Source organism: Sparus aurata, chromosome 15 (assembly GCF_900880675.1).
Source record: "Sparus aurata chromosome 15, fSpaAur1.1, whole genome shotgun sequence".
Taxonomy (NCBI): domain Eukaryota; kingdom Metazoa; phylum Chordata; class Actinopteri; order Spariformes; family Sparidae; genus Sparus; species Sparus aurata.
Window position 1 is genome coordinate 8,186,364 of NC_044201.1, and position 22,046 is coordinate 8,208,409.

Below are 22,046 nucleotides of genomic sequence, written 5' to 3' on the forward strand. Positions count from 1 at the left end.
ATCTGCTAGGCCTCCCTCCCTCCGTCCCCGACGTCCTTCTCTCTGTTTGTCCTCTCAGCGGGACGTCTAAGACAAATAGCCACTTTGTTACACAAGCTTTTCCTCAATCCCCCCTCACTCCCGAATGAGCAGGAAAGAGAGAAAATGAGGGTAGTAGGAGAGGGACGGAGAGGAAGAGTGTAAAAAAAAAAAAAAGTGCAGGAAAAGGGAAGGGGGCAATTAATGCCGCGTCCAAGAAACCATCTGGGTTAGTGCTCCACCTGAGGGCAGCGGGCTTTCACATTAACCTCACTTGTTAGGATCATAAAGGCAGACCCTAACAAGCCCCGGTGAGCACTTTGAGCAAGTGCAAAGACACAAATACATATGCAACCGTAGACTCTGTGTCTGTCTCTCTCTCCCTGTCACTCTCAGACACACACACACACACACACACACACGAGCGAACAAACGCACACACGAAATAGCAGCGAAAGTCTTCCCCCGGGAGTGGAGAACCTTTTAAGTCCATTAAAAGCTGCTGGCGGGAGCGAGACAAGGCTGTAACCTAACCGCATCAGACTGGAACCAGAACCCACGGTGTGGCCCAGACACACCGTTCAGGAGTTAAGAAACACATTAGGAAAAAAACCTTTGTCTTCGACTGCTGCTCCCGATCCCACGCGACTAGACATAACTTTTAACAAGCACTAGAAGTCCTTCGTAAAACAGCAACTGTCAATCACACGCAGGCGCCGCGCTGATTGCGTTATTTCTGATTCCGCGGCCCTGGACTTTGTTTTAACTGCTAAAGAATGTACAGCACTTCCACACCTGAGAAGCTTCAAGGTCCATTATGGCTCCCTTTTATCCCACCAAGGGGAAAGAACAAATGAGTGTATACTCAGGCACATAGCGAATCGATTAAGCGATGTTAAACAAAGTCTCATTCTGTAGAACGTGGCCGAAAAAAAGCCAGCGCTAGGTTTAGAATAATGAGCGTGAAGTTGGATTGGACGAAACAGGGGAGCAGTGTTTGCACAATCCTCTGGCTGTTGGCAGAGCTCGCCGTTCCAGATGGACTAATCACGCTTGTCCAAGGCCATCCGCTGGTCGGGAGAGGCCTCGGTCTGCTATGCGTCTCCTCGAGCTAGACAAGACAACTCCGTGCTGCTCAGTGTTAGGAAGCCGCAGCCTTGCCCCCAAAGGACAAGGCTTTGCCCTCGAGCCCCGACAGGTCGGTCTGGGCATAATGATAGGTGACGCGAGGAGATGATTGCGCGGAAGTGACAGATAGATTCAAGATGGTGTTAAACATCAAAAGCAAGATGAACAGATGGAGGGCCGGGGCCGAGGATCACGGGTTAGTCGTACCACTGTGTGGGTTGAAGGGAGGGAAATGATTTTTCCATGTCCCACTGTTTCATTATTCCCAGATGCTCCAGGTAATCTGAACTGGAATAATGGGAGCTGGAATGATCAGCTAGCAACAGGGACACTGATTATCCTGTTAAAAAAAAAAAAAAGTAAAAAAACATTGGGCTTGTTGCAGATGGGAATAAAAGTTTAGGGTTTCTGTGGGATTGTCTCACTGCATGGGGTTTCGGGAGCGTAAGGATGTGTGGGTGTGTGGAAGCAGAGTGAAAACTGTTAGGACACATTTCATTCACACAGCCGAGGTAGACGAGTCCACTGGCAGAGCGAGGGGACTTCTCCTGTGACATCAAACGACCTCATTAAGTAACGCAGACATCCTTCCACCTTGAACAGAGCTCAAAGTCTTACTTCAGCCGTACTTCGAGTCCCAATGTCACACCGACTACCTGTCACCAGTGGCTTCTCTCACAGACAGGACTCGCATACTGAGAACTGCAGACGACTTGGCGCGGAGGCAAGATGATGTGCAAAGAACTCAGATTTCCACTCATCCAGTTACAGACAGAGGAAATCCCAGGGCACACTTCACACACCTCACCTAATAAGTCAGAATGTTGCTGTGAGACCTGATCCAGCAGGTGTAATTGACGATTAATTGTCCTTTAATTGCGTTTAAACCAAACCAAAGCCAACATTCATCAGCCTTTTTAAAACCGTGCAGTGCAGAAAGACATTGGTGGCTTGCATAATAAAGAAAGGACAAAGAGAGCGTGAGCAAAAGTGAGCATGTGCTCCATCGATATGTATATATAAAAAAGCGAGTGTACTTACAGTCGAGACAGGGCAGGGTTCTTCTGAAACAGCAACTCAGGAAGCTGCTGCAGTTGATTACGGTTCAGCCGCCTGCAGCAGGGAAAACATATGATCAACCGGTGAGTGTGTGTGTGTGTGTGTGTGTGTCTATGCGTGTGTGCCCTTGTGTAGGCTGTGAATAATTTCTGCTAGCTGCTGTAGAATCGGCTTCGCCACAGGCTATTGTGTTTCAGTGCGCTCTGAATGTCACATAAATATCCAGCTGAAAGTTCAGGGGAATTAAACCTCTAGTCACAGACAGCGCCGTAAATTATCTCTGCGCGGTTAAATTACAGCGTGCCCTGCTGACTTTCCCAGAGAAACGGGAAAGCAACATTCGTATTTTAAACAAGTGAATCACATCCACTCGTTATCTGAACATGAACAGATTTTTATCGGGGCCGAACCATCAAAACAATATGTTTCTAAATAAAATGAAGAGAAATAGATGAGTCGATTCAAGCCCAAGGAAGCACTGACAGGAGCGGCGGTTGGCAACGGACTCCATGTCAAACAACTAACGTCCAAGACTGGCAGGCTTTATGCAAATACAACAATTAAGTCAATGAGGAACAGACTGTTGCTAATCTGTTGGAAACCTCAACTCTCTTCTCCCTGAATGGCCCATTGGAGGCAAATGGGAGTGAATACAGCGGCTGTGGCGGAGAGAGGCTGCAAATCTGAGAGGCAGGCCGCCGCCATTCCTTGAGACACATTCAGACAGATGTTGGGATCCGCGCCACCCACTGTATACACGGAGAAGAGTGCCCGGCCAACTGAGGTGGAGATTTAGGGAGCAATGGGCATTAATGGGCTGCTGCCGCTCCGTTCACACTGAGCTGTACCTGCTGGTGGGTTAGTGGCTTATAAACATTAGAGAAACGAGCCGCCTAATTTCCACATTGGTCTGCCACATGGATATGTCTGCCCAATGTTTGGGATCAGTTGAATATGGAGGAGTGGGGGGGGGGGGAAGGCAAGCTGTTCATGGCCTCGAGTTTGGTAATGTAAATTGTTAATGTGGGTTTCAGATCAGGGGAAAGTCTTTTTACAAGTTAACCGCGGTGTGTGCATGACGGCATGCGCGCATACAGTCATCTGCTGCGCAGGTTTCCATGTGGCTAGCGCTATTGATTTGCTAATGAGCTGGTCGAGGTGTGGTCGACCCTGTTTGTCTGTGTGTTTTCCCAGCCGGTTTACAAGCTGTCGAGGAGTCCTGGTGCTGTCCAGATGAGCCGGGGTCTGCGGTGGCGGCGGCGGTGGTGGTGGTGGGGGGGAGGGGGGAGTTCTCTGAAGCCCACATCTCCCACCGAGGGCATTCCTGTCAGGCAAAGCTAATAAAAAACTACTCCCAACCCACGCCGTACCCTCTCAGCACCATCTGACCACAATGGAATGACAGGGAAGTGCCTCACACTTGATACGCCATTTACGGTCGCGTTCCTCCTGGTAGTCTCATCACGCTAATGCAAGCGCTGAATAAAAGATCAGTGGCAGGGTTTGGAGTTTGCATTTGAAGTTCGCGGAAGACATAAAAGATGTGTTATTTCTGGTCAGCCCTGGGTGGTACTCACAGTCTCTCCAGCTCCTTCATGTCGTCAAAAGCCCCGCGCTCGATCACGGTAATCTGATTCTCCATCAGCTGCCTGCGGAAAAGGGGATTGAAAGAGAGCTTTAGAAAAACTACGCGGTACAGTGGGGCTTTGACTTTTTTACGAGCCTGTAGACGGTCACTTGGGCTTTAACAAAGTATAGGGGGCTTTGGGGTTTTTTGGTGGCCAGACCTCTTGCAGTAAGTATTTTCAAGCTGGGTGCAGTATATCCAACACACCCCCTACTCTTTCTCTCTCTCTCACACACACATGACACACACACACACACACACACACACACACACACAGGGCAGTGGTGCGGACTGGGGGCACAGTGTGGAATCTTGGCACGAGAAGCAAGAATAGCAGCCAGGAAAAGTTTCTAAGGTGGCTCAGAAAGTGTGGGTCCCGGCTCTGGTGTGGTCCGCCGGGCAGAGCGGCTGGGCGGAGGCGAGACGAAAAAAGGTAGGCAGGGGGTCAGAGAGTGTGAGAGGGGAAACCGAGGTGGGCTCCAAGGGTTTTTCACAATTGGCACGATCAAGGGGAAAGTGGGCTCGCGTTTATGTGTGCCTGTTGGATGGCATGAGAGCTGCAGGCAGTACATCAAGGCGATTAGTCATGAGCAAACAAACAGGGATGCACACAAACATGCAGTGCACACACACTCAAAGCGGGAACACATCTCCTTCCTCACCTCCATTGCCAAAGCTAACGCACAAAATGAAAAAATAAAAAAAGAGGGCCGGGATAGTTTTTGGAAGTGTTACAATAACACAAGGCCAGGGGAGGAGAGAAAAGCGTCCAGCGGCTTCAGAGGCAACAAGAGCGTCCCTTCATTACGTATACAACTGTTCTGTGTTGAAGGCGACCTCTCATGTCTCCTGTGAGGCCGCGCCGCCGCTGCAACTCAGCAGTCTGGGCTTCCTCCCCATCGAATATAAATGCTAATCACTGTTCGCACTCCATAAACATAGAGAGAAGAGTGCAATTCACCTCCGATCTCTTTCTCATGAATTTAGATGGAAGTGCAAAAAAAAAAAAAAAAACAAGTCGTGATGACTACTTCTGGATTGAGAAAACTTTTCTTTTTTTTTTTTTTGCCAGTTTGACAGTCGGAGGGCATGCGGCCTTCAATTTTTTTGATCTCTTTCTCTCCACTTTTTCTCGATGGTTCTGTGTTTCCTCTCTCGCACACACTGCTGATTTAGACCGGCCTCGCGCCCCCAACCAGTGCCAGACGAATGGAGGTAAATCAGCTGTGTTGATTTTAGGCCGACAGGATGGATGGCAGCTGACTGTAAAGATAAACCTCTGTTCCTGTTTGGCTCCTTCCGAGGGTTGCCCACGGGTCAGCAGGATCAGAGGTCAACCCTCTGTTAGTCTTGATGCTGCTGCACCGCAGAGGTCGACCCCCCCCGATACCAAGACACGGACTTCCTACACCGCGGTAATCATGCATCGCGTGTACGGGTGTGTGACACAGTGGTGGCTGTGACGGAATCAGGCGTTTTTACAGCCAGGGTAGTTCTGTCTTTAGTGCCCCTTGCAAGGAGTTGTTTCCTTCTTACTCGCTGGTGACAAGCTGCCGACATGAAGGCATTTAACCTCCACGTGGGGGTAAGAAGGTGGTGCGGAAAAGGAGGCATGCATAGGAGGACGGGAGGGGACGAGGAGCGGACAGGGGGATGGGCGAGTAACGGCGAGGCTTGAAAATAGTGCGGCTTTGCAGGGGCAGCAGGAATTATGTGCGGCTCGTGTTACATCTGAAACATGCTCGGGTCTACGCAGCTTCCCCTCCGGCAGCGTTTTAAGCGCCTATGGCACTACGCGTGTATGCATGTAGACACTTTTACAGCTACCTGAAGTCACAAGTGCTGCTTAATTTCAACACAGAGGCGAGTCAGTGACTTCACCTGAGTGTGTTAACTGGGCCGAGGGCCTATTCAGGACTGGCGCCTGTGTACACATTACACGTTGATGTGTGGGAACAGAGGGCAAGTGAGCGCGCGCGTGTCTAAGGGACAGTAAGTGCTACTACAATGTCCAGAATACAGTGAGAGAGAAGTCCATTACTTCGCTCGCCGCGGCTGCTCAGTAGCTTAATGTACTCTGGAGTAGGACTCTCGACAGAAGCATCTCCACTTCACTGGGTTTATGCTAATTCGAGCAGCAAGTCTGTACAACTTGTGCGCGGCGAGGTTAGAACCCAGCTCAGGTATGCATGAATAGATAAACTCAGACAGCTACACATACAAACATCTCATCGTCACACATGAACACGGGGTACTTACAGAACTCGGATGTACTTGAGTCCAGCGAAGTCACTCTTGGTGATGCGTGTGAGGTTATTCCCATTCAGCTCCCTGCCAAGACAGACACGCAAACACGTATGAATTATTCATCTTTATTCACCCTCTGAACCTGTTAAGCCTTACAACGGAAAAAAGGACCAGACGGTGGCATGGAGGCATCTTTGCCTACTGATACCTGAAGCAAAACCACACACAGTGCACACACACACACACACACACACACACACACACACACACAAACATAGTGCCCCAAGCTGTTTGCTAAAGCTTCTGGTGTAATATATGCTGAGAATGTCTGTAATTGCTGGTGGGTTTTTTTTTGTTGTTTTTTTAGAAATTCAAATTGCTTTCGGTGTGATGTAAAATGTAAAGTACATTGACGGGTAGAGTGGGAAAGGTTGTGTTCGCGCTCGGCTCTGATTCCACTGGGAGATATTAGGAAGTCCTATTAAAATGGAGGCCACATTTGAGCTGCCTGTTTGTCTTTCTGTTCCAGCCCTCTGCCACCAACACCCACAACCCCCCCTGCCTCCCTCTGTCTGCCCTGTCCTTCTACTATTGGTGGGGATTAGCAGGAGCCAGCGGAGGGGATTTGGGTAGGGCCACAAGGCCAGAAAGCTAAGTGCTGTGGATATAATGGGAGCAGCCTCCCTGCTGAGAGCTGGCCACCGCTGCAAAGGAAAGACAGACAAGGAGGGAGGAGAGACAAAATAGTTGAAAAGGAGAGGTTCTGAGGTTACTGCCGGATTCTTGCAAGTTAACCCTCTTCTTCTGCCTGCCGATAACTCTGTCCAAAGTGTATTTCGTAACTTTAATTGCAGCGTCCCCGGCATTCAGTTATCTCTGCCGGTACGAGAAAGCCTTGTGTGTTCCTTTCCCGCAGAAGACTGTGAAAGATTCATATTCAACCTCAGTAGCAGATTGTATTCTCTTGACGGAGGAAGAAGAAAGCAGGAAAAAGCACGCAAACGCTTCCCTGTGCTACTGCACTTCTCGAAGCACAACGGCTCCACCCTTCCCCGACCCACCAACCCCCCCCCCCCACCCTCAAAGCACGACCGAAAAACGGCTTCCAAATCTTCGCCGAAAGCACTGGTCTCTCTCGCTCAGTCACTCTCTCCTTCTCTCGTCTAATGACCACTCCAGGGACTGTAGCGCTATGCAGTACGAAAGAGAACGGTCATTATAGACAGATGGTGTGCGCGTATGTGTGTGTGTGTGTGTGTATACACAGGTGCATCGACAGGCCAAGCGACAGGGCCACGGGAAATAAATAATGGACTGGGCTTCATTAGCCTGGGCTCCGATACACACACACATGTGGTGCTCATTACAGGTGCTTACGCAGATAGGCGCACACACACACACACACACACACACACACACACACACACACACCCACACACACTTCTGGATTCCCAATGTCTTGTCTTCAGGGTGGTCATTGCTGATGACACCCGGAGGACATTAAAAGGGAGAAAGATCGAGGAGGAGAAAGGGGAGAGGGATGGTTAAAGCGAGGGGTGGTGGTGGGGGGGGGGAGTGTGTGTGGAGAAGTGACTCACGTATAAACAGTCGAACCACACATTTCTCTCCCAGCACTCATGTCTCACTTTATCCCGTAATAAGAGACATGCCATAGTTTCTGTGTGTTGACTAATCAGAGCCGTTACGCAACAACTTCTCAAAGTGTTTTGTTTTGTTCTGAGTGAACCGGTCTTCCGCTCCTTGCTGAAAGCTCCCGTCTTAAAAACCCATACCGGCCAACCACCTGCTCGGCAATGCTGTGACATTTAGGCAGCGCTCAAATGCCACCAGCCGACTATGATGCTTTAACTACTCAGGATCCGCGCTGCTTATGCCATACTCTGACCTTTTCCATTGGAATCTTTTCAACAGAAGCCCTGCAATGTTTTCGAGTCCTTGAAGTGGCCCAGGTGATATTCAGGGTCCTCGAGAAAATTGCCCAGGTAATAACATTTCCTCTGGGGCTCATCTGCCACAAGGACTGATGATTTGTGCACTTTGTTATGACCTCCTGCAGTTCAATTATACTGAGCTCTACCCAACCACTAACGTCACATCTCTGAAATTCACTATCCTATGCATGCATTTTGCATCAAAAAAGGTTCTAAGTAAACGCTGGACTGTATGATAAGAGCACACGGCTGACAAACAGCGCTACAGATCCTGGAGTTTGACCCAACTGATGACGTCTGCCGACCCAAAAGAATTTTTCTGTCTCTGGGGAAACTCGCCAAGTAACGCCCGTCTGTGAAGATGCTCTGTAGGTAGACCTGGCTGATGGAAAGTAACAGGGATTCACGTCAGCTTTCGTTATTTTTGCACTCACACACACACAGTAGCAGTGTACACATGGTCAGTGAACTTTGGTGCTGCGTGGATGAGCAAAATCGAGGTGAACCCACATCTTAAAAGCAGGACGTTGAGAGAATATGGACTCTAGACATGCTGGAGTCGGAAGGCGGCTCGTTCCTCTGTTGATCCCACGTCTGTATAAGGGCACTGTATGCTTGAGTAATATCTGGTGTCAATGCCTCAAAGAAAAATCTGCTGTTTATTAGCTACAATATCAGTCACTGCTATTTTTTTTTTTTTTTACAATCAAAGGAAGCACAGTGATGGCTTTTGGCTCAGCAGCAAAGGCACGTTCACTCCTTTCATAGACAGATGTTTTGTAGTACTGGCGGGTTTTCATGTTACAGTACTGCAGTATTACTTTAAAGACCGACAATTATTAGGTATCATTCCCAGTTCTTGCAGCGAAGGATTTCCACCTCCAACTGCTTCAGTCCAAATCCATTCCATCCTCTGGAAACTCTGTAAGGATTCTCACCGCTGACACACTTCCTGCAGAGCAAGTGGATTTATGACATCACTACCTAATCCCTCTTCATCTTCCGTCCCAAGTTGATTGATGCCTGGGAGTACTTCCTGGTGCGCCTTCCCTCGGGTGGACACGCGGCAGCTACGCTCCGCCGCTCCACATCTCTATAATTCAAAAAGGGGGGGTGGGGGGTGGGGGCTCAGAGCACTGCTACAATGCTGAAAAACTCATTATGTTTATTTCTGCCAGCTGCTGGGGTCCCATGGCTGAGGGGGGACCTGGTTCGAATTGAGCAACATCACATGAAATGAAACCCCGAGACCAGAGGGAGGATAAGCAAACACGCCGGCTCACTCAGGCCTGCGTACAGATAGACTCACGCAGATATCCACATGTGCTCTGTCTCTTAAACGCATACACAAAGACCGCATAAATATACTGTAATGAGGAATGCACACCGGGCCACAGCCAAAGAACATAATGATCACAATCGAAACTACCGTCGGCTGCAATGCTTTTCACCAAACACGATCAGCGTTCGCAGAAACACGGCAGAACTCAGATGAAAGTAGATGCAGTCGAGCCAAAATCGTTGTTTGAAACAAGGCGTGATAAGGAAGACTTCTCTATTTATGTATTATTGATTTCTAAGAAAGTTGATTTTTGAGTCTCATTCCGGACTCAAAAATCTACTTACTTACAAATTGGACCTTTCAGCTGTCCATTTAAAATTAGGGCTGTCAAGATTTAGATTCAAAATCGACGATCGCTCAGAATGAGCTTTCGATTTCGGCAATACCCTCTCAGTTAGAAGGGTGAACTGAAGTGAAGTGATAACACTGCCAGAAATTAATTCCTTCATTGATCTGCTTGAGAAGATTGTTTACTCTGGACAAAGTCTAAGAAACTGAACTTTGTAACAAACTTCGGGCATTAAACCAATGATCGGATGATCTTTACAAATCCAGATGCAAGTCTAATAATAGTACAGCCATCATTGCTGCCACACTCTGGACTTTTGGGAGGCATTGATAATGTCCCAATCCATGACTCTTAGAAGGTTGGAACACACGCTTCGGTTTAATAGTCCCTGCAGCCACAAAACAGTTGGCAACGTGAAAGTTATGCTCACAGGCAGTGGTACACAAAAGTAGGCAGGACAGGACGCATGCTTAACAAACACGGCTAGCAGGCTAACAAAAGCATTTCACCAGTTGAAAATAGCACACCTTTTGTCTCGCACTTAACGCCCTTCACCCTCTATTCTTGTCTTGTCTCACAGCTGCTTATTTTCTTCCAGCATACAGTTATACAAGCAAGGATAAACCTCAAAAGCACCATGATAATCCTTAATTGAGAGGTCAAACGTGGGTCTTATTATTTTTCAGGTTGAACTAATGGAACAAAGCAGACTGGACGGCAACTTGAATGCAATCACGCCCCTTTCCTCATTGAAAATTAGACTTTAATGACTTATTAAGGCTCCTTTTTTTATTGCAGTGCAGTCATTCTGTATCGCTGCTGCGAGCGCCACAGGACCATTTGTCCCGAACAGCTTTAGCCTGGCAGGGAGGACAGAAACCAGCTGATTGGGGATCAGTGGCACGGTGCGGTCCAAGCTCCTCACTGTGGAAACAATCTGATGATCAGAAGCCCGAGGTCTTGCACAGCCCACGAGCGTGGATGCTCATTAACCACAATCACACACTGATAACGCTTTTCGACCAGACCGGGCGAGCGCTCTCCCCTTAATGAATGAACTGAACAGGTTGAGAAGCCGCGGAAGAGCGAAGCATTCCTCTTCCTCCAGACTGTACGACATATGGACGTGACAGCCGTGAAACGCGCAGGAGGAGAGAAAGGGAGGGGCGGGAGAAAAAAGATAGAGTCACCAGGAGACAGAAAAGGAGACAGAGCCGCTCTGACAGTGTTGTTAGCTGCCTGAAAGCGACGGTGTGGAGAAGTGTGGTGGAGTGTTGCGAGTAGCCGGGAGAGCCGTGAAGAGCTGACGGGCTGTCTGGGAAACGTCAGCGCAGAGATAAGGCTGGGTAGACTGTGAGGAGAAGTAGTGACCTACATACCGGCTGGTTCCGACAGAGTACGGAACCAGGCAGTACCATCCGGGCCCGCAAACAAACTCCTACTCAAAATTAGAGAGACTGAGGAAGTGAAATAAAGAAAGAAAGAAAGAAAGAAAGAAAGAGAGAGAGAAAGAAAGAAAGAAAAAAAGAAAGAAAGAAAGAGAGAGAGAGAGAGAGAGAGAGAATGTAGACCACCATGACCAAAATAACACACTCTTAAACCCAACTGGAACACTTCTATCCACACTAAGAGGTCAGATTTCTGCTCGGCTCGAACAAAAAAACACTCCCTTCCCATTGAAATGCGGCTTTCAGACGAGCAGTTAAGGCCCTCCGATGTACATTTTTAGTGCGTGTGTGCGTCAGTGAGCGTACGTGCATGTGTGTGTGTGTGTGTGTGTGTGTGTGTGTGTGTGTGTGTGTGTGTGCGTGTGTGTGTGTGCATAGACGCCTGAGAGTGTTTTCCCAGCTCCCAGGCTCCTCAAGGGCTATTTACAGTTTTTCATTCTGCTCAGTCAGGTCTCAGCACCAAGATTACCGATAAGCAAGGTAAACACTGAGCAGGTCCTGCACATGCATCGCACACGGGGACACACACACACACACACACACGCTGTCGGAGAACCTTGACCCATGCAGGGCCATGCACGGTCTCTCTGCATCTCATTTTATGAACAGCTACAACCAAGAGCCAAGCGTCCGTCTTGTGCTGTTTCTACCTGGCCTCGACGTGACAATAACAACCTTGATGAGGGGACTCAGAGTTGTTTTCTGACTTGGCAGATGCTGCTGTAAGCAAGCAGTGGACAGATAGCAGGGAAGACTGGGAGGTGGGAAAAGACAAGGGAGGAAAGTAGCACACAGCCACTTTCTGATCAAACATAGATAACTTTTGACACTCTCTCAGGCCGAAGTCAATCAATTAAACATCTGTTCCGATGCGTGTTACTGCCACAGGCTGGAAAAAGAACACACGCCGGGCTGTGGCAGGAGCACGGACTGAAGGGTCTTTCATGGTTTCTCTGCTCTATCTGTAGTTTGTTCAGTGACAGACGCTGAGGTTCTGTTGTGGCTTTGAGTCCTGCATGAAGGCATTTAGGCTGCATGAATGTGTACTTTGACTGTGAAGTGTATCATGTGGATAAAACATCTGCTCTGCCACATCTATTATGTTTCAGTTATTCCACACAGAAGACGTTTGCCTGACAGATGTGCGCTGACGACGGGTAATTTGATGGATGCTGCATGTGTGCACGAATCTGTCTGTTGATCCCGAAGAATAAAGAGTTGCTCTGTGCTCGGCTCTCTCCCCGCCCGCTGAGAACACCGATATCTGCATTCCTCCAGCTCTGTACGAAGATTAGCTCATCTGCGCGCAGATAACCTTACTGCATAAGCTGCTACGATAAGTCAATTAAGCGATTAGTCGGTCAGAAGACAGAAAGATAGTCAAGTAATTGTTTTGGTGATATTTCGAGGAAGAATGCCAAACATGTGCTGACTTCAGCTGCTAAATATGAAGATTTGGAGCTAGTCTTTGTCAGATACAGAGAGATCTTGGGCTCTTTTTCTGGTAGTCTGTTTTTGAGATTTAAGTATGCCTCAGACAGGGTGCATTAAAACACATCAGTGTTGCACCAGACGTTGCACTGATACGATAAGTGCACAGACGGATGCAGATATCAAGAGCCCCTTACATCTGGATTGCTGCCCATAATTTCCTCTCAAACCTGCCTCACATCAAAAGCATCTTGACGAGCGTGAAATGTGGATTATGAAGGCATATCTACAATGTCAGGAGAGTGTTCACTGATGTGCATTTAACACACACACACACACACATCACCCACCCCCTTCTCTTCCCAGTGCCAGCTCCTCCCTGGCTAGCCAGGAGGGTTAAAAGGAAAGATGGACTTCTGAGAGATGAAAGGTGATCCAGGTGGATTCTCCAAATTCGATTTTCACGGTCTGCTAACATACAGCCGCTCCTAGATAGGCGTGAAAAGCAATCATGCATGTACACTCACATATGCACGTGCACACACATGTTATAAGCATGTCAGACAGGCACAAAAAAAAAAAAAAGCCTGTGCATTGGCTTTGGAAGTCATTCTTTCACACACACACACACACACACACACATGTCCCATTGATGGGGTCAGTGGGACGTGTGTGTGGTGTGTGCAATCAGACACTTCCATAAAGTAGCGGCGCTCATCAGGAGAGCAGGTCAGTGGGTCTGGGGGTGAGTTTAGACGCGCAGCAGCTGGCTTTGATGCTCAGCAGTCTGTCAACGCTCTGCTTAGCTTAGACAAGCAAAAGGCACACTTGAACCAGCTGAAAAATAAAAACAACAAAGAGTGTTACAAGGAGAGCTACTTTGGTCTACAATGACTATATTACCACATACTTTGTCTGCCAGAGGGCTCACAAGGCAGCTCACAAAAAACTCCAAAAGGCCGCTCTAGCGACGGCGTCCACCTCAGCATTCAGTGCAGGAGAAAAGACCACAGCTGTGTAGCACAGGCAGTAAATTGAACTGACTGAGTCCCAGGCCTGTAATTTCACAATCCTCCACTGAGCATAAACATTCTCTGAATGATCTTCATTCCAGGCATTATCACTCCTCACGGGATTACCGGCTGCGAGGATGGATATATTAGACAGTAAAAAAAAAAAGAAAAAAAAGAAAGGACCTGAATGAAATTCAGTCTGCCTCAGGGAGAGACCTATATTGCCCCTCATGATAAATAACACTAGCTTGTTTATTCATTCATTAGATCTGTGGTGAAGTTACACGTCTCTTCATCCCTCTGTGCAGTAATCCCATCATTAGTGAACACCACCTTAGTTACTGTGCCAACCTCCAATCCTCCTCTCGACCCCCACCGCTCCACAGCTCCACCCCCTCACCCCCTCACCCCTCAACCCGCTTCTTTGTCTTTTCCCATCTCGCTCCTTCTACTTTGGTCACATAGCCAGAGTTGGCAGGTAAGTGGCCAGGCAGTGTTCAGTCTTGTCGGGGTAAATTATGGATCAGGTGGCCGGTGGGCTGTCAGTTGTACCAGCAATGTGCTGGTGCCAGAAACACTGCAGGCATTCCCTGGCGCACGCACACACACACACACACACACACACACACACACACACATAAAAAAAAACCTCCCACCTCACAACCCCCAAATACATAAACATGGTGATCGAAGCGAGGGAGCCACCAGTGAAACCGCATGTGTTTTCATCTCACATTACTTATTCACAAGTAAGCACACACACACATGGAGGCACATGCTCAAGTTTATGAACAAACACAAGTGAGCATCAGATTTATACACACACACACACTGACACACACACATATGGTGTGCAGCCTCCACCTTCCCTGTTCTGGAAGAGCTCCAACATGCCCCCAAATCTCAGTGCTGGGTATATTCTGGCACGGAAACTACATCATCAATACGCAATTAGCTGAAGGCACACACACACACACACACACACACACACACACACACACACAGCTCCTCTCCTTCTCTAAATCAACTCATTCACAGATGAGACACACGCTCAATCTAAGCAGCAGGGCTGTTAGAGAGATAAAGCAGGATTGGTCAATACCTGTCCACCTTACAGCTCAACCATCAGCCTCTATACTGTGTGTGCAGAGTGACTTTAATCTGCCTTACAGATGCTGTTTTTTTTTCTTCTCTCAGCGTAGATACCAGTGTGTTCACCGTGTGCCATTTTTTGCCACGGCAGATGAATACAGAAAAGGAATTGGGAGAAGGGAAAGCGACGTAGAGAGAAAGACGGTGGATGCAGAGGGGGAGGAGAGGGGGAGGGAGCGGCCGGTGGCCCGTGCGAAGGCGAGGGTGTGATTTTAATACGTGGAGCTCACAGTCTCATTACAGGCTTCAGTCTGAGGAGCGCAGGGGTCAGACCTGATCCAAACCCACACTGACAAGTGCAAATGGGATTCTGCTGTCTGTCTCAACACCCTCCGTACACACACACACACACCCCACCCCACACAAACACACACACACACTTTCTCCCAAAAACCAATCCCCTTCTTCCTCTAACACACACTCTCTATCTCGCAAAAGCATCACCCTGTATACATTACATCCACACAGATATCTATAAACATACAGTGAAGTGCAACCCTTTTTCCCCCCCCCACTTTGCTGCGATGCCTCCTCCTTCCATTAAAGTGAGGCGGGCACATTTTGCAACGTTCTTCATAATTTGGATGAAAAAGAGACAGACGCTCCTGCTAACATTTCATCCGTAAGGCGACGGCCACCAACCTCTGGGACGAACCCACAAAAAACTTCACCGACTCATTACTCGTCTTTGACCCCGGCAGCTTTTGCACAATTTCGCACACGTAACGCGCACATTTTCCAAACTCACACACATAAATCTAGCGATGCACATGGGACTATAATGTAAGGCAGGGTGGGCCGCGTTGACTTGCACAATCACCTTGATGAATCACCCTACGTGAGGGCCCCTTCAGGAGAGGTCTCCATTGTTAAGTAGTACTTCTCCTTCTACGTGACCTACACACACAGCTAATACATGCACCACCACACACACACACACACACACACACACACACAGAAAGAGAAGACAACGACCTAGGAATAAATTACACGCGACCTTTCATACGCATCATGTTTAAAATGCGGCGTCCTGAGTGTGCGAGATGTGCCCGAAAAACACCCAGAGATGGTGCAAGGATAAAATCCCCTCGCTGTACACGACCTATGAATGCACAAACAACTTTTTAACACAGAAATGCTCTTGAGTTGGAGGGGCAGGGGGATATTTCCAGTGTGAATGGCCATTCATGTAAAGAGGAAACCACAAAATAACCATGTTTCCTCCCTGCTTCACTGTTGAGGCAGCATGCGCACATAAGCAACCCGGAAACACGCAGACCGGCGGGCGGAAAAAAAAAAAAAGACAGAAAAAAAAAAAAGAAGGTGTTCTTAGAAATTAAATATGAAAAGCATAAAATATGCAGCCAGCTCCCACTATGCCAACGCTGCCTATGACACAGGCTTTCTCTCCTCCGTTCCCACCGCATGTTTTATTCAGGATTGATATTCTAAAAGCTGAAATAGAACAATCTATTTCCCCTTGCACTCCTCACTTCTGATTTACTGATGAATATTTCAGAGGAATGTCAGAAAAGACAGAGAAACTCCACTCCGCGAGCAGGCGTCTGCCTCACCTCTTCCCTCCGTCTCCCATCCTCCCCTCTGTTTTACAAGACAGCTAACGTGATCCTTCGCGCAGGACTCACTTAAGTAGCAGATTTGCTTAATTTTCTACATGATTTAACAATTTGCGGAGTGAGCGTTTAGGGGGCATGGAGAGGGGGGGAGAAGGGGAGCCTTCGGCCCGGGCGTGGAAGGAAAGTGAAAAGGGGAAGAGGGGGAGAGGGAAGTGATAAAGGGAGGCACAGTGCTGCACAGACAGGACACATGATACGAGGAAGGGGGAAACATATTCCCAAATATAACAGAATCTCAGCTGACCGCAGACCAGCCAGCCTGGTCTCCGTCTCCACAGAATTTAAGATTGGAAATTGAAGACAAACTTACTTCTTATCCTCTGAATGTATGACACATTAACAAGAGGGGCAAAAAAAATTTGCTTTAGAATTTATTTATTTTTTTTCCAATACATGCAGAAGGCATGAACAAGCGGGTAAGTAAATTATGGACACATGTGAAAGGCGCACATCTGCTCCTGCTCTTTCCAGTCCCTCATGCCTATTTATACCTGACTGGAATGCCAGTGGAGTGACTTGACTGACACACACACACACACACACACAGAAACACACAGACACACACACACACACACACCTCCACAGGCAGAGCTATTGTTCTCTTTCAGTCTGAGCAAAGTCATGTGCGCCACTACAATATACTCGGGCATCGTGATACAACACAACATAGGCAGGAAGCAGAAGTGAAACAGTGAGGGGAGAAGACAGAAGGACACCGTCAGGGAGTTTCTCTGTCACACACACATGGGGAGTAGAGTACAGATGGTACTCACAGTCTTTCAGTGTTGCGGGGGATATTCCTTGGCATGGTTCTGAGACCCAGTCCATGGCAGTCCACTGTGGTGCCACTGCAGGTACACAAGGCTGGGCAGGCACTGGCATTGCCCATGAGCAGAGCAGAGAGCATCACCACCCACATCCAGAGTGGCTGCCCGGCCAGCCTGCCCATGCCTGCACCAGAACAGCTACCTCTAACGGGCATATTCACCACCACTGCAGCCAGCTTCTTCTTCTTCTTCTTCTTCTTCTACTTCTTCTTCTCAACTTCTGTCTCTGTCCACCTTTGTCTCCCGAGAGTCCTGCTACACCTCGCAAGTCCTCTAGAATAATTCTATATATTTGTGGTGAATATAAACGGAAAACTATAACAAAACGCTAATATGTTTTCCTTTCAGCTGTGAAGCAAAGCAAATCCTTTTTTTTTTGTTTTGTTTTTTTGATGTTAGTCTGATATCCACCACAGTTTTTTGCTGATGTAAAAAAAAAAAGGACCCCCCCCAAAAAAAGGCTGTTTTCTTTTTTTCTTATTTTTCTCCTTTGCAAACTCTTCTCCTCTCTCGTCTTTGTGGAGTTGCCGTGGCTCTGGTCTGCGCACGTCTGCGTCTCTGTCCTCCCTCTCGCTCAGTCCCGCTCTGCTCTGCTCTGCTCGCCTGAAGAGAGAGGGAATAGGCAAAGAGCAGAAAGGGAAAAAAAGCCAGTCTCTCTCTCTCTCTCTCTCTCTCTATCTCTCTCTCTCTCTCTCTCTCTCACATACACACACCAGTCATCCATCACAAGGATCTACAAATAGCAGAGCCCCCGACTCCACCCCTACCCCTCCTCTCCTCCCCCACTGCTCTCCCTCCTCCTCACACTACACCCCCCCAGAACCCTGCCTGAACTCACTCTCATTCTCGAGATCCCTCTTTCACTCCCTTGATTCTATTCACAATACAAATCTACTCCCAAGTATCTTTCTTCTACTGCGTTTTTTCTTCTCTTCCCTTTCTTTCCCCGCTCAGTCCACTCCTCTTTCTCTCTCAGGTTTGCCTCCAGGCGAACCCCCCAGAGAGAGACCTAACCTGCATGACACCGCATAACCCCTGCCCCGGAGGGGAGAGGCTGTGAGGAGACAGGGCTGAGTGTGTGCGTGTGTGTGTGTGTGTGAATGAGCGCATGTAACGAAGGGGAATCCACTGGGGGAAGAGGGGAATCAACACCTCCGTCCTTGGAGGCAAAAAAGACGGAATAAATAATCCGTAAATGTGGGTCTTAACATGTAGATCCAGTGTGGCCACACAGATGGAGGCTGCAGCAGGAAGCAGAGGTGAAAAAAGCAAACACACACACACACGCACACATACAGACATGCAAATGTTCATGATCTACTGGAAAGGCAGACCACAGCCATAAAAAGTAAGTCAACACTATATTTTAAGATCAGCGCAGGCACGGGAACAGAGATTATATCCTAATATATACAAATGAAAAGACAAACAGCCACATTCGCAACCATACCTGCTCTGTTATTTGGATTTATGAGAGTAAATGGCACACAATCCCTCTCTCAGTGCCAGAACCATCCATTCCCCAAAGCAGAACTCAGGCTTAAACTGGCGTGAGTTGAGAAGGGTAAACCGTATGATAAGCAGCGTCTGCGGGCCATTATTTACTTTAAAGGAATTCTCAGTAAATATTATTTTTGCGAAGGTTGACATTTAGTTAAAACAGTGGATATATTAGTGAGTCCAGCCGCTGTCGACAGTGTAATTGTAGCTTTCAGGAAACGTCTCCAAATCCATATTGATTTGCAGTTCGTGGAATTGCAAATTAGTATGCTGGATGTGGTGAAGGGAACAGACCTCTTGCTTTTATGAGTTCGGTCCAGAGTGCATTGTTCACAGTTATCCACACAATAAAACAAACGGTGACACTTTAAAACGACGTACGGGAAATTGAGAAAAGTTAACAAGGGGAAAAGAGCAACAGCAAGCACTTCTTGTCCAACTTCATCCCTGGAGCAGACTTTTTTTTTAATTTATCGAACCAATGCACAATGATTACAACCTCAATATCTGTGAATCTGCATACTAAGCACCTACTTAATGACTGGATTTAATGCTGGATCTGCTGCTAAAGGGCACAAAACCAATAACTAATATTCGGGCCACTTTCCTGTTACACAGACATTTTTATCACTAGATTAGCGCCTCCTCACAGAGTTGCAACTTGTTCGTGCGGTGAGGTAATGCTTCGACATGACGGCACACACAAAGCTGCAACCAAGGAAGCAATCACGTGTTGTTGCTTCGGTGCCATTTGGAAGCTGATTCGGCATTAATCAAGAACAACTCATTACGGGCCTCATGTAGAGATTCACAGATATCTAGGAACGAATGATTATACGCTGGCTCAGAGATTGATTTGTACGGACGAGGATTAGTGTAAAAAGATATATATATATGTTGGAGTTCTTACTTTTTTCATAGGAGTCAGACTTCTGTCAGAATTCTGACTTTTTTTTTTTTTTACAGAATTCCAAGTTTAAAGTCAGAATTGTGAGGAAAAGAAAAGAAGTCAGAGCCCTAAACATTTTGTCCAGTGGCCCTAATCCTCTTCTGTAGATTTGCAGAGATCCTGTCGGCTTTTTATCTGATTTAGTGCAACTTCATGTATGAAAAGGAACTGCTACTGCTGTTCATTAATAAGCAGAAAATCACTAATTCGCTACCAACTTATGTTCAATGAAAATACTGAACAAACTCCTCAGCCATCCTCCGCCATGGCTGTGCTTGGCTCAGCTTGAGCCACTTGGTCTAATTCTACTGTGGGCTCTGCTGCGGGGTGGATCCCACCCAACATAAACATCAGCACAGTCACATACACCTAAAAACCCCATTCGCTCTAACTGACGCAGACACGGAGAGAAAAGGAAACGGGGAGGGGGAGACGCAAGTAGAAAAACATTTTGCATCTGTCTGCTTTGTTGCTTGACCAGCTCTGCACACGTGCAGGTGTGCACACACATACACAACCATGGAGAGAGAGAGAAAAAAGCCCCATCTGTCCCGGTAAAAGCGTCAGCGCAGTGTATATCTTCCCTCTATGAATGGCTAATTAAAGAGGAGACAGTAGTGTTTAGCAGTAATGGGGGGTGGTGGTAACGTCCCTCAGCTCTCACAGAGTCGTGATAGGAATGCGTACAAATACACAACAGGATTTATTCTGCTGCTCTCAGAGCCGGGGGAGGACATGGCAGCAATTTACAATTAGTCTGGAAGAGGAGGGCTCGGAAAACACGAGACCTCACAAACAACTGATGAGCAAGTAACAGCAAATAACGGGACAGAATCTTAAAAAAATAAATAAAATAAATCACACAGTCATCCAGAAGTGTTTAGTCAATATGTTAAAGTTCCTACGGCTCGCCACCCAAAGTTAAGAATCAAAGACCCAAACTTCCATCAGCGCACATGGCTGAATTTAGAGGGCGTGACTCTGTGAGCTCCTGCATGTTTGACTCACGAAAAACCTGAAATGTGTTTGATGGAGACAAAACAGGAAGAAACCAAATTTAGCATCCACAAAAATCCACAGCATGCTTCAAAGTTATTTGTATTCCACACTCGGAGGAGCTTCGCCCTAAGAATAAAAAAGGCAAGAAAAATTCCTCCAGTTGAAAAAAAAAAAAAAAAAAAGTATTTTTACATTGAATTGTTTTTCCCCCCTTTCAACACAAATGATCTGTTACTGGTATTTCACTATATGTAGTTCTCAAGTTAGCTCCCTCTGAAAGGCATTTGAGTGCGTACATTTAAAGCACAATCACATCCATTCATCATATGCGCTTGTGGGTTTGTGTGCGCAGCAGATAATGTAAAGTTGATTACAGTTATGTCTGACTCATTTTACAGTCATCAGGCTCATTCCGGAGCAGGAATGCTAAATAAAACCCCCTCCGCAGTTTTGGCTGTAAAACAATACTATTCCTACCATGCAAAGATGTCTGTTGTATATTTACAGAACATGAGAAAAAGCAGGCCCATTCTCACAGATGTTTACAACATATACTTACAATACCAAACATGCATTGACATGGACACCATAATGACACACTGAGACATTCCTCCTATTGTGGAGAGCTGCCTCCACTCTTTCTATCCACCCACTCACCCTCCGACTCCTGAAAATATGTTCAATTTGGGCAAATCATTTACTGCACAGGGCAACAATTTTGGTAACAGTGTTATGTCGCCCTTCTGTAGCCTCCTGGGTATTTGTCTTATCGTTGTTCACATTGAGGTCAAAACACAGTTATCAGAAGTGTCTACATTTTAGCACGCAATCAATTTTTTATTTAATTCTCTTTAATGGTCTCTTGTCGTTTCTAATTTACTGCATGTTTAAAGTTTAGAAACAAATGTTTGAATGGTTTGTTGCTGGAGGACGTTGGGACATGTAGTGTTAAAGTGGGAGAGGTCACAGCTAAGGAGACAGAGAAGCGTAATATTTACTTCCTTTAAAAGAAATATTGTTCAAATGGGTTTCACTGTCCAGTTACCTAGATTATTTAGTTTATAGTTTACAATATTCAGTATGTACATATAGTTCCTTGTGGCATCTAAAGTGACAAAATGTAACTTCTTAAAAAGGTCAGCTGATTGTTGAGTCTCATCCACAGGTCGTCAAACACTGACGCTCTGGGTTGGCGTTGAACCCAAACTCGACCCAAATTTGATGACTTTCTCGAAAAAGTTAAGTTATGTCGTTTAGCATCACACGTGCAGTCAATAAGCAGATTCCTTTGCATATATACTGTACATGTCTAACAGTTCAATCTATTCCCACTGAATTGAGCACGACTAATTATTTGCAGTTGAACAGCGTCACCTTGTGGCTGCAAGTCAAACAGCATTAGAAAGCTGCAGACGGCATCATTACCAA

General features: G+C 47.1%; 1 protein-coding gene across 5 annotated transcripts in view; it reads right to left on the reverse strand.

Annotated features, from left to right (window-relative positions):
- The window catches only part of slit1a (slit homolog 1a (Drosophila)), a 94,264-nt gene extending 76,410 nt beyond the window's left edge, over positions 1–17,854 (reverse strand). For all 5 annotated transcript variants that reach the window (XM_030441778.1, XM_030441776.1, XM_030441775.1 and 2 more), the window contains exons 1-4: positions 17,117–17,854; positions 6,092–6,163; positions 3,783–3,854; positions 2,188–2,259 (exon numbers count right to left, since the gene is read on the reverse strand). In XM_030441778.1, the coding sequence (XP_030297638.1) occupies positions 2,188–2,259; positions 3,783–3,854; positions 6,092–6,163; positions 17,117–17,325 (425 nt within the window). In that variant the 5' untranslated portion in view covers positions 17,326–17,854. The remainder of the gene's footprint in view (positions 1–2,187; positions 2,260–3,782; positions 3,855–6,091; positions 6,164–17,116) is intronic.
- Between the last annotated feature and the right edge of the window lie 4,192 nt (positions 17,855–22,046).